This window comes from Engraulis encrasicolus, chromosome 13 (genome assembly GCF_034702125.1).
Source record: "Engraulis encrasicolus isolate BLACKSEA-1 chromosome 13, IST_EnEncr_1.0, whole genome shotgun sequence".
NCBI classification, from domain to species: domain Eukaryota; kingdom Metazoa; phylum Chordata; class Actinopteri; order Clupeiformes; family Engraulidae; genus Engraulis; species Engraulis encrasicolus.
Window position 1 is genome coordinate 49,327,682 of NC_085869.1, and position 12,136 is coordinate 49,339,817.

General features: G+C 43.8%; 1 protein-coding gene and 1 long non-coding RNA gene across 2 annotated transcripts in view; one reads left to right on the top strand and one right to left on the bottom strand.

Annotated features, from left to right (window-relative positions):
* LOC134461338 (uncharacterized) lies at nt 1-11,447 on the top strand. The gene is made up of 3 exons (XR_010037263.1): nt 1-83; nt 10,907-11,067; nt 11,401-11,447. It is a non-coding gene; the product is annotated as an uncharacterized LOC134461338 (long non-coding RNA).
* The window catches only part of cacnb4a (calcium channel, voltage-dependent, beta 4a subunit), a 47,345-nt gene continuing 35,274 nt past the window's right edge, over nt 66-12,136 (bottom strand). Inside the window, exons 6-14 of the mRNA XM_063214186.1 lie at nt 10,932-11,008; nt 9,982-10,001; nt 8,838-8,918; nt 7,120-7,178; nt 5,595-5,704; nt 5,015-5,166; nt 4,209-4,304; nt 3,738-3,914; nt 66-1,078 (exon numbers count right to left, since the gene is read on the bottom strand). Coding sequence (XP_063070256.1) covers nt 806-1,078; nt 3,738-3,914; nt 4,209-4,304; nt 5,015-5,166; nt 5,595-5,704; nt 7,120-7,178; nt 8,838-8,918; nt 9,982-10,001; nt 10,932-11,008 — 1,045 coding nt within the window. The 3' untranslated portion in view covers nt 66-805. The remainder of the gene's footprint in view (nt 1,079-3,737; nt 3,915-4,208; nt 4,305-5,014; nt 5,167-5,594; nt 5,705-7,119; nt 7,179-8,837; nt 8,919-9,981; nt 10,002-10,931; nt 11,009-12,136) is intronic.

Consider the following 12,136-nt stretch of genomic DNA (forward strand, 5'->3'; position numbering starts at 1 on the left):
AAGCGGAGGCCTTCGTCAGAATATTCTGCGTTGTACCCCCTGGTGCAACTGCCAAAGACTTTCATACCAGGAAATTGGAAGAGGTAATAGCACTCTCCGTCATGGCTTCATAGAAATGTACCAGCAACATACATATGTCTACCCACATATAGATACTTCACTATACGCCTCTACTGTATATATATATGTATATATACTGTGGCATCGATGAAAACATCATATCCGCAGTAGGACTCTTTCTGCTATGCAGCTGTAATGATTATTTTTGGGTGTCTTGTGTTTTGATTGGCCGAGGTTCGCACTTGTGGCTTTGCGGCCCACTACTGTCAGCCACTGCACTTCACTGCACTGCACTGACGGATATAAGCGACTGGATTACAACACTTTCACTTTCCAACACTCAGGACACAATTGAGTTACAGGAGCCATCTCAGACTGGCTCTTTTACAGGGTGGTGTGGGCTTTTACAGACAATAGAAAAGAGCGAGAGATGCCAGTATAGTATATATATATTTTTTTTCAGTTTGCATTTTGTGAGTTCTTCTCTCTTCTTCTATTTTCGCTTTGGCGCTGCAATGGAGGCGGCGGACTGAGGGCAGCTAGTCGTGAAGTTTAGTAGTGTGGAGAATTGTAGCCTCAGTGGTGGAACAAGTGCCCACAGTCAGGGCCCCACGGCAAAACACCTATAGGGCAACCCATTCAGCCTACCAAGATTATGATAGGGCCCCCCCACTACCCATACAGGAGGGCCCTGGGCCCAACGGCAAAAGCCCTGCTTGCACCCCCCTATAGCTCCACCCCGGCCTCATAGCCTCTGCCTGGCCTCATGGCTGTAGCCGCCCGGAGAGCCTCTGCTGCGGTGGGGCTTGTAGGTGTCCTGGTAGGGGTCTTGGTAGTCCTCCTCCACCAGAGGGTAGTTGTCCCGGCTCTGCTGGGAGTCCGAGGAGAGCCGGTTGCGGTTCTTCCGGGCCCGCTCGTTGTTGTGGTAGTTTTCGTCGGCCGTCATCAGGCTGCGCTTCTCGGCCGGGGACAGTTCTCCTCCCCCTCCTGTGTGGTTGCCCTGCTTGTTTTTCTGACCCTGTTTAAAATAAAATAAAATAAATAAAAGGGAAAGTGGGCAGTGGAGTTAGGCCACACAGACACACTGACAATGTATACAACACATTGTCATTGAAAAGTGTTTTGCAAAGTTTGGTTGCAAAATGGGCAGTTGAACATGAATTTGGCCCTGTTGGGGTGGGGGTCAGACCACAACAACACTGGCCATCAACAACCAATAGTGACAACTGTATAGTTCTGGTTGCAAAGTCAGTAGTTGAAAATATTTCAATTTCATTGAACTGCATCCATACAACATATATGACAATAACACTTCACAATGTCATCAATAGTGATTCATTTTACAACTGATAAATGTAAACATTTAGTCAGCATCTTAGCTACAATAAATTATGGCTCTCAGATTCCTTCATCATGCTCCAGAATTAGTGTTGAGGTTCAACAAACTGCCTAAATGTAACTGTGCCTTGCAATAGGTTTTCCATACAGCCCTACGTTTTCCTGTTGTTCGTGGTAAATATTCATTCATAGACATTGTGTTCTGCGCGTTCTCAGGGTTAGACCAGTTAGACGAGTCGTAGCTTTTCACTACTCTCTCCTGGCCACGTCGTCTCTTTGTGCACACACCCAACACTGTGCTGGTGGCTTTAGCTGGCATGAACACCTGAAAATAGTGGTGATGACATTGACAACACTAAAAAGGGCAATGTAAAAACAAAAAAGACAGGCTGCAAAACTGGGATCTGTGGATTTAGAACGTAAAAAGGAAAACACATAAATCTCATCCGCCTGTTCTCAAGAAAATAGGTCATCAAACAGGTAGAGCAATCAGTTCAGACAGAATGAATACCTGTACATGTTGACGCATATTGACATTGGCACTGACAGTGACAGCAACTCCTGGCACTAACAACAATTGTCGTACGAAGAAATGGTGTAGCAACCAGGGCTGCTGACAGCTTTGGCTGGGCCCATGACAAAGATACATGAAGGGGCCCCAATCCAAATACAAGCAATGTAATGAGGATCCAATTCCCGGCCCCCTCTCTCCCCGGGCCCGGGACAAGTGACCCCTTTGCCCCCCCCTTGTCGGCTTCCCTGGTAGCAACTATGTAAATATTGACAGAAAAACTGCTTAGTCAAACAAAAGTGATTAGTCAAACATTTTGAGTGTAGGCTACTAATAGGGTACTAGTAGTAGTATGAGGGTATAATGGCTCATTCTTTTGAAACTCAGTAGTAGGAAACCCCAACCTCCGCCTCAGTAAAGTGCAATAGAACGGGTACTCCAAGATTGTTAAACAGGAGTGTTTTCAGACATTTGTATTGTCCCCAACTGTTGCAATAGAATGCATTTACAATGGATGTCGGGAGAACGAACTCGGGTCTACCGACAACCGAGATTCAAAAGAATGAGCCATAATAGTTGTGAATTTACAGTATTTAAATTGTTTGCCATTTGGTCTCACTCAAGACAATGGGGGTGTTTGTTACACCTTACACCTACTAAAGAAAATATGTATTTTCTATATCATGTACATGCCTATACATGCCATTGCTGTGGGTACTGTACATATGTACGTACTTTACAGTTTACATAGCACAGTGACACAGTGTGTCACAGTGACAATAACAGTCACTCTACTCTGTTCACATACTGTAATGTTATACTGGTTTATGTACGGTATTCATTGTGTGTATGTACAGTACAGCATAGTTTACATAGTACAGGTGTCATAGGAGCCATAGTCATCACTCTACTGGATTATTTTACAGTACATGCTGTGTTTTCCTGGCAACACCTTACACCTTACAGGCTACATCTTACACATTGCTGGATTTGCTGCTTTATCAGGCTGCTGTATTACACTAAATTCAGACATTCAGTTTCCCTCTATTGGCGGTTCACGGAAGGCGTGTCTGACGCCGGGGACACATACACGCGAATTTGACCAAGCAAACCATTCTTTCCTATGAGGGAGGTGAAGGCAAGCGAACCGGAGCGAAGCGACACAAAAATATTTGGCCAAGTTTAATATTATGCAAATGAGGAGTAAATTTCGCCTGCAGTAGCCAATCAAATCAACAAAACAAATGTTTCATTCTCTGCGACAACCTTATGACCGTTGAGCTGTCACAATGGATCACTGACTTTCTCCTCTTTTCGCTTCGCTCCTTTCGCCTGCATGTGGCCCCGTTGTGGTGGAATGGGGGTTGCCTTTTTTGTGTACACACAGTCTGATTAAGAAACGGATCCACCGCAACCGTCAAACTCTCGGCAGTCCCCCCACAATACATTTTGCATCCGACCATGCAAGTCGATGGGATCTATCGTAGGAGAAGACCTGTCTGAATGCCTCATTTAAGCTTACAGGCTGCACCATACACCTTACTGTATTTTGTAGCTTTACCAGGCTGTGGAAAAGTCGCATTCTTGACGGTAATTCTTGTTTTTTATTTTAGTGGGTGTGGGTTAGCATGACAGACAGATGTTTCGACGACAAAGGTAACCCACTGAAGCTGATACTAACCCACTAAAAAATAACACCAAAAAAATTACAGTCAAGAGTGTGGCTTTTCTACAAGAAATGTACAAATGTGTTTACTTGCACCAGAAAATCTTTTGGAGTGTACCTTCTGAAAAAAAACCAAACACTACCAAATTGTGTCCACCTCACCTGCATCCCTGCTGGGTATGGGGAGAGAGCGGTGGAGCCCAGGTTCCTGCCCAGGATGGGGTTGAGGGGGGTGCTGAGGGAGGTGTGCGTGGCCCTCCAGTAGGCCTCCAGGTACTCCGCCAGGTGCTCACACGCATCCTCCAGCTGGTTCTCATCCAGGATGATGTCAAACATTTCCTGCAGGGTGAAACACACGCAGTTACAGTGAAACACACATACAGTACACATACGCACACACAAATGCATGGACATGGACACGCATGTGCGTGCGCGCACACGCACGCACACACACACACAGACACACTTTTACAGAAGGAATTGCATATCTAAACTGTTGCACAAATACTGTATGCTGCAAGGGGATAAAACATGGGATGTTTTTTCTCTCTCTGTTTCACACTCACACACACATAGGCTTCTGTATGTGTGTCGCATTACATGAGGGGGGGGGGGGGGTTGTGGGATACCTACTGGGGGACACTGCGCCAGCTTGTCAGCTGCCACCAGCTGAACGTTCAAGTGCTTGCTCTGCGACTTCCCACGTGACTTTATCAACCGTTGCAACACCTGTGGTAAACAAGCAAGTACACACGCAGGAACACGTACCCATAAAAGCACAGAGGACACACACACACACAAACACACAGACAGAGCCTTTATTATGGAGTTTCAGCATTTGAAACTTGGTATAAGACAATGCAAGCCCTGAGGGACAACATTAATAAGGATTGAGTTTTGGTAGAATTATCTGAGGATTGATGTATTTGTGCAAAATTGTGCATGGATGTATTGTGCCCTTATGTTACTTTCTCCAATTTCCAGAAGGGGGCAGTAATCACGAATCACACGACCGAAAGTATAGCAAAGCTAAACACCAGGGGTGGGGGAGTAATAATCTGTGAGCAGCACAAACACGGTTAACAGTTTTCTGTGTGAATTTATGATAGGCATTTCACTGTTACCTTAGGACAGTGGTTCTCAAGCTTTTTTTTAAATGAATACCCCCTGAACCTCATCATAAGCCTGCCATTGCACCCTTGACCTCATCATAAGCCTGCCGACGCCTAATCTGGTTCTCACGCAGAGTTGGGCGGAAATGCATGAGGGTCTGCGTGAGAGATCCAGGCTAGCCAACACCACTCCATAGTATTAAAAACTAAAATCCCCCCCGATGACAAGTAAGCACCGCACCCTCTCAGCTGTATCCTTCTCATCAACCCCATAGGGCTTCCCAGCGCTCCCTCGTAGGCTGTAGAGCCCCCGTTGAGAAACACTACCTTGGGAGAAGACACCTTGACGTGCACGATGATGGGGGCTAGGGAGGTTTTGATGAGCTGCCCTGGATGGTTGATTGTGTCGGCGTCCAGCACCACCAGCTGCAACGACCGCGCCAGCTCGAAGATCCGCTCGATCTCGCTCTGAACTTCAGCTGTGGAAGGAAAGGAGAAAGAAAGAGAGAGAGGGAGATAGAGAGAGAGAAAGTCAAAGAGTATTTCTAACCGCTCGTTAGTCTGCTGGGATGAAGAAATAAGAACAACAGCTGCAGAGGCTCACAGACAGTGATGTTACTGAATAGCCTGCTAATACCTCTGACGAATACATATCAGAGTGTAACATGTAGCCATGCAGAATCACAGCTTTACAGCTTTAACTGACAAAACGTCTCATAGAAAAGTATGATATCCTCCGCGCTCCTGTTGTTCGCTGTCTAGTGTGTCACAGGAAAGGACTGAGTTGAAAGTACGGAGTCATCGGAGCATCTCAGATGTGGAAGGCTATTTTCTCAGAGCAGTGCCAAACTTACAACGTTTTGACATTAACACCTCTTCAGCAGTGTTAAAAATAACAGTCTCTTACCCAAGTTAGATCTGGTGTTAGACCTCTCAATTATGGCTCTCTTACTGGGGTTGTTGAGTACAGATCTCTTGGCCAGAGATATGTCTGCAGTCACTCTCGTGATTGATATCCTGCCATGAGGAAAGAAGTGAAATGACTAAATGTCAGCAGAAACACATATATGAATATTAATATCTTATTGCGAGTCAAAAGTTCTCACAGGTGCTTGGAATACCTAAAATGCTTGGATTATAATGACGCGTTTTCAAGGTTTAAACAGTGTTTTTTGGTAAAGTGCTCACACATGCTGGAAAGTGTCAGGCCAGCAATATTTAGTGGCAGTCTGAATCAATAGTCCAATGAAGAGAAATAAAATAAATTAGCTTAATCCCGGCTATGCACCTCTTGCTATCATGGCTTCGCAGTCTGGATTGACAGTTCTTATGCATTGCACCATATTGTCCCCCGAGACCTTCATCCTGATGCTGGTCCAACTTGATGGCTACATTTTAATAGTACTGGAAAAAAATGGTCTTGAAGGTCTTTGAAGTGTTTGAATTTGGCCATGTAAAAGGTGTAGGAACCCTGTGAGTCTGTTGTGCAATTGAACAATAATGTAGATACGGTAAGAAAACCGGAAAATAGAAAAGATAGAAAACGTAGGAAGGAACCCATGCAGATTTCAAATGCATACAGGGAACAGCTGGGGGTCTTGCAAAATTGATTTCTCCTGTTACATTCAAATGCATCCATTCCATTCAGTGATACTAATGCAATGTTTTCCAAGAATTTCTCACTGCTAAGGGGCTGCTGGGCCTCTTATGAACCCCCTGCTTGACAATTCCTCAACCAAAACGCCCCAGAGTAATTATTCAATTAATCGAAAATAATCGAAAATCGTGATTTAATCGTGATATCGAAATCATGATTTCAATCGTGACAATTATTGTCACGATTGAAATCATGATTTCGATATCACGATTAAATATTATATTTTATTCTATTATAGTGACCTGCCTTCAAGCATCCTTGAAGCCAGAATATACTGACAGGCTGGTGTTTCTGGCCAGAAATTTGTCCACCTAAGTTTCATGCTATTGCCTTTTCCATTATTATTACAATTCAGTTTTATTTTGTTCGTCCCGTATATAATTAATTCTTCGTTATATTTCCTTTTTTATCAACAATTCTGCAGAAAAACAATGATCAGGATTAATAATCGTGATTCTGATTTTGACCCAAATAATCGTGATAAGAATTTTTTTTTTCCATAATCGTGCAGCCCTAGGCCTAGCCCAGAGGTGTCAAAACCTGGTTTATCAGAAGGAATAATCCTGCCCTGATGTCCTCCAGACCAAACTTAACTGAGCGCGTGGTCTACCTTTCTGGAGTTCTCATTACAATCAGCTGCTTCCAAGCTCCTTGGATCAAATTTGTGGCAGGGTTTGTTTTTCTTTTTTTTAAATGTACTTGTCTGAGCCAGAAATTGACACCTGTGAAAACTAGGTATCACATCACATCACATGCAAGGTGTGATCCTCCTCACCTGCCGTCAAACCTGTGCTTGAGGAAGTCAAAGAGTGCTTTCTGCATCATGTCAGTCACCTGGTGGTGGCAAGGCATCCCAGGGGAAAGGCAAAGGAGAGGCAAAGGCAGAGAAGGGGAGGCAGGGAAAAGATAACAGAAGGACAGACATGCTCGTCAGAAGGAAGGCAGAGAGAAGAACAGTATAGTATACGGCAGGCTAGGGTGAAACATCAGCGTGAAAGGTAGCACAAATCATCCCAGAGACAGTTTTCTTAAGAGTGTAAGAGGACTGCAGCTAGTGAATTTAAGATGGCAATGTATTTGGTCATTTGACTCAACTGAAGAATTCTGTTGCTCCTGTAGCCATGAATTTCTAAACACATCAGTTCGGAAAACGAACAAAATTCACAAAACTCAAATTTTGAGAAAATTCCAAAGTAAAATCATATTTTTAAAAAAAACAGACATTTAGGAAAAAGAATAAAGCATTATACAAAAACATATATTTCTGATTTTTGGGTGAAATATGATATAGTCTGAAATAAGCATTATGTTTGGCAACATTTGTGTCAACTGTCTGAAGATGCATACAACTTCCTGAAGATGTAAAATGGATGAAGACTTCGTTGTTTTTGACGATAGCTTTTGAAATTTGCCTCTCTAGTCATATCATATTGATTCATGCAAAAAAGTATTAAATACAATTTCAATAAGAATTCTGCAGAAAAAGTAAACACTATCCCAAGGAAATCTTCTCCCTCTGAAATAAATCCTACCAGTTAACATATTAGCTGACAGTGTTCCTATATTGCTGATATCAGCCTTAAAAGAAATTCAACAAGCCAAAATGGCAACCTCTTCCTTCTATAAATAGACCCAATATTGATATCGATATTGAATTATACCATATACTGTATATTGCACATTCATCTCCCAGGTGTGTCACATACAGACCCCATTTGACTACTCTGCACAACAGATCATTACGGTTCGACACTAATTTTCTTCCCTCTCGTTGGGAATGAATCAGCCCTTCCCTTGCACACTAAGATCATTGGGTGTATCTAGCTAGCTTCACATTCAGTGGATCTCGCTAGCCTCACATTGACTTCTCGGATGCTTTGTCGCCTTCTCCCTGTTTCTAATTTGAAACCACGCTCCACTTTTGAGACTGACGTGGTGTACCCAGAAGGCTGTTGCCTTGACAACACAGCGCAGGAGATGAGGACCGAGATTCTGTGACTATTTCAGCTTCTTCTCACCCACCCCCACACAACAACCAAACAACCCCCACCCCACCCTCAACCCCCATCCTCCTCTCTCTCTCTCTCTCTCTCTCTCTCTCTCTACACCCCTTCTCAGAATCACAGCCACCTTCCCCCCTCTAAACTGCGAGAGGAGAGGCTCCAATGTATCAATAGTCCATATATCCATGTACTCAGCCAGTAACCGCAGCCTAAAGTGAGGAGTGACGAGGAATGAATGGTTCTCCCATCACTTCTGGCCTCGTTATTTCTCAACACGTTTGCATATGGCAGTAAACAACTTTACTGATGGGCAATAAAGGACTAGGCAAGCATCACTGGCAGCTGTAGTTTATTGATATTACCTGATGATTAATTCATGCTGTAGCCTATGCCAGCAAGCCAAACCAATACACACTAAACAAACAATGTTGCTGCGGATGAAATGCCTGAGGTAAATGGGTGTATTACGTGATGGATAAATATAGGGTACCTCGTATCCTTTGAGAGAGGGACCCACTAAGACCACAGGCCTCATAGACGGGACAACATCATAGGGAGGAATGTGTTCTGCCTGTAAAACAAACAAACACAAACAAAACATTATATATTATCAAGACTGTTTCCCCATCCGGAACACTTGCAATCTCATTCACTACCACACACTGAGCACAGAATACTGATAGCAACGGAGTAGAGCGGCCCATTTTATCTCCCATAGACATGGCTGTACGTTACAGAAATGGTAGAGTTTTTTTCTAGGACTAAGACTGCATCGTGCTCATGGTCTTCTGCCAGAGAGCGCGGGGATGGGATGGGGAGTCAGTGGCCTGGGGCACAGTAATATGTCTACTGAGAACGGCAATCAATAATGAATGGGAACCGCCTGCTTCATTTAACACAAGACATAATTTATCAAAAGTTGCATCCCCATTAACCTGGCTATTGGATACCGCCTGCTATTTTAAGTAACAAGAATGATCTTCATCATCTCTAAACTACACATTTATACGTCAATAAAACGCTTCCATGTGTGTCTTAAAGAGTAAGTAGCTGAGGGGTTGTTTGGCTATTATGTATGGTGCTCTGTGCCAGTGTTTCCCAACCTTTCTTGTCTCGTGTACCCCCTAAACCTCTTTGTTGTGCCATGAGTACCCCCTAATTCATGTTTTATATCGCTTTCCCTGTCCTGATGTGACTGCTCCATACATTTGTTATAATAATATCTTTCCAAGTACCCCCTGCAGTGTGCTCGCGTACCCCTAGTGGTACACGTACCCCTGGTTGGGAAACACTGCTCTGTGCTCAGGAGGTATGCTACTCAGAGTATTAAGTTGAAGGAAAATTACATTTATGGTGCAAGAATCAAACTAGTACATGATATTAGTAGATTTGTTGATTGTGATGTTTATAGCTGTTACACCAAATATTCCACTATACCTGTTGACTACCCAGCGAGTGTGTTTAATCAGTTTTCTTTTACTTCTACTTCTACTTCATACACCTTTGCTGTTATTGTACTCATGTAACCTAAATGACATTGCAAAAGCAACCCAACAGTCCTGCAATAGCAACACTGACATTTGGGGTTGCACTTAATACAGAAATGATGACGACACTGATGTTAGACAACTTACCACTTTCTGCTTCTGTTTTCCTGTGGATAGAAAGAGAATGTGTTGTAAGCAGAGTGGCACAGCAATTTTACCTACAACAGCAAACCTAAAAAGAACTTCCATATGGAAGTTACACTAAGGAATGCACTGGACCACAGAATAAACTGGACAGTTAATGTTGTATGTGAAAAACATTTCCTTGTTTCACAGTACTTCGTATTTAACTCTGACTCTTTTTGGAGATGGAGACAGACCAGTAAAAGCTCCACTCTCTATCTAGTTCAGATGCGAGAGTAGAGTTTGTATGAGACACTCCAGTCCTCCTCTGTGAGGCTGTGCTATTAATCTCAGACGTCTGTGTAGTCACTGTCGTCGGCTGGCTGAGAGGGGAGGAGAGAGCAAGACGGTGACGGTAATGCGATACGGGAATAAATGAGATAAACTCCACCCTGACTGCGCCAAGATGAGATGAGATGAGATGAGATGGGCAGTTTAGGCAACCTGTAATTCATCTGATATGAGCTGCTCTGATACTCCCTAACACAGATCACAGTCAGCTTCACATCGTTTGTCATGTTTGCCAACTGTCTGTGCCCTCATCAAGATAGCCTGTCTGATCCAGAAAGGAGTACATTCCAGATGGGTAGATCATGAACTTCTACAACAGAGAGAGAAAGAGGGGGGAAATCGTTTTTTTCCCCCCTCCTTTCCATACATCTAAGAACTTGAATTTAACTAGAGCTTGTACTGTATTAAGGGTGCCCTCTCTTCTCCTGGTCTATTTTTTCTCCAGATGTTCTAAACTGGGACAAGTCCTTATGGGGTTCACACCCCCCATCTCTCTCTCTCTCTCTCTCTCTCTCTCTCTCTCTCTCTCTCTCTCTCTCTCTCTCTCTCTCTCTCTCTCTCTCTCTCTGCTCTCGTTCCCTCTAACCCCGTCTGACAGCAACGTGCATTGTGCCTGATCTTACCAGCAGAGGGTGGATTGGGTTTGAAACTGCCTGTGACCATCTCTCCCAGACTGGAGGAGGAATTCCCGCTGGTCTTACTGCGAACAGCAACAAAGACAGAAGGGAAGAGAGTGAGGAAGGGAGCACCGTTAACAAGGTAGACAGCGCCATAGATCAAACCTGACAACAACAGCAACAAAAGCTCAAGGACGTCTCCATAGAATATAAATGATGCCCATTGAAATGAGTACAACAGTGTTTAACAAGCACAACACTATGAGGCCAGAAATACTTGCTTTATTTGTATTTAGAATTAGAGCAAATTAGAGGCATGCCAGAATGACTTCATATCGGTCATAGTCTTGACTTCATATTTGGTCATAATCATGCATCTGTATGTTATGGTATTTAAGTACATAGACATGCAGTAGTTGAAATGAAATTGGGGCACTGGGGCGCTTTGAAATCAACACATGTGTTTGCTCTCCAGGTGGATCCAGGTAGAAGCCAGGCGGGGTGACTTCTCTCTCCTTCGCTCTCTCATGAGGCTGATGCTGTGCAGTGGGCTACTCAGCCAAGGAGCCAGAAATAGCAAGGCACCGACATGTTATTAATGTAATGAATGTGAGAGGCTGTACACCACCCCCATAAAAGGTAGATGGGTTTACGAAGGAGGTGAAATTATTGCTCTGTACCACACAGGGATGGTAACTGAGCAGGGAAGCCGACAGGGGGCACAAAAGGGTCAGTTGTCCCAGGCCCTGGCAGAGAGGGTGTCCAGAATTGGGTCTTGTAATGACAGTGTATGTATTGGGTGGGGGGCCCTTTCAGATGACTTTGTCCTGGGCCCAGCAAAAGCTATCAGCAGCCCTGACTGTCTCAGGTTGTGCAGTGGCCTAGTCACCCTCTATACAGACAAAAATAGGAGTGTTGGGGATTACTGGTGAATTAATATAAAAATGAGTACCAACCGACCACCCTCCACCATAAAATGTGGTTTAATAACGGTATTGAGTGTGTTTATATGAAGTTCAGTATCCCGAACATGAGGCATATCCCGGTCATGATCATATTTGGGATAAGGTGTTTATATGAGCACAGAAGGTTATATCCCAGTCTACATTCTTGGCCGTAATAGAATTCCCTTCAAATGCGTGTAGCCTGGATAAGGGCTTATTCGGGATACTGAAGTGTTTATATGCTCAAATGCAAATTCAGGATACTTA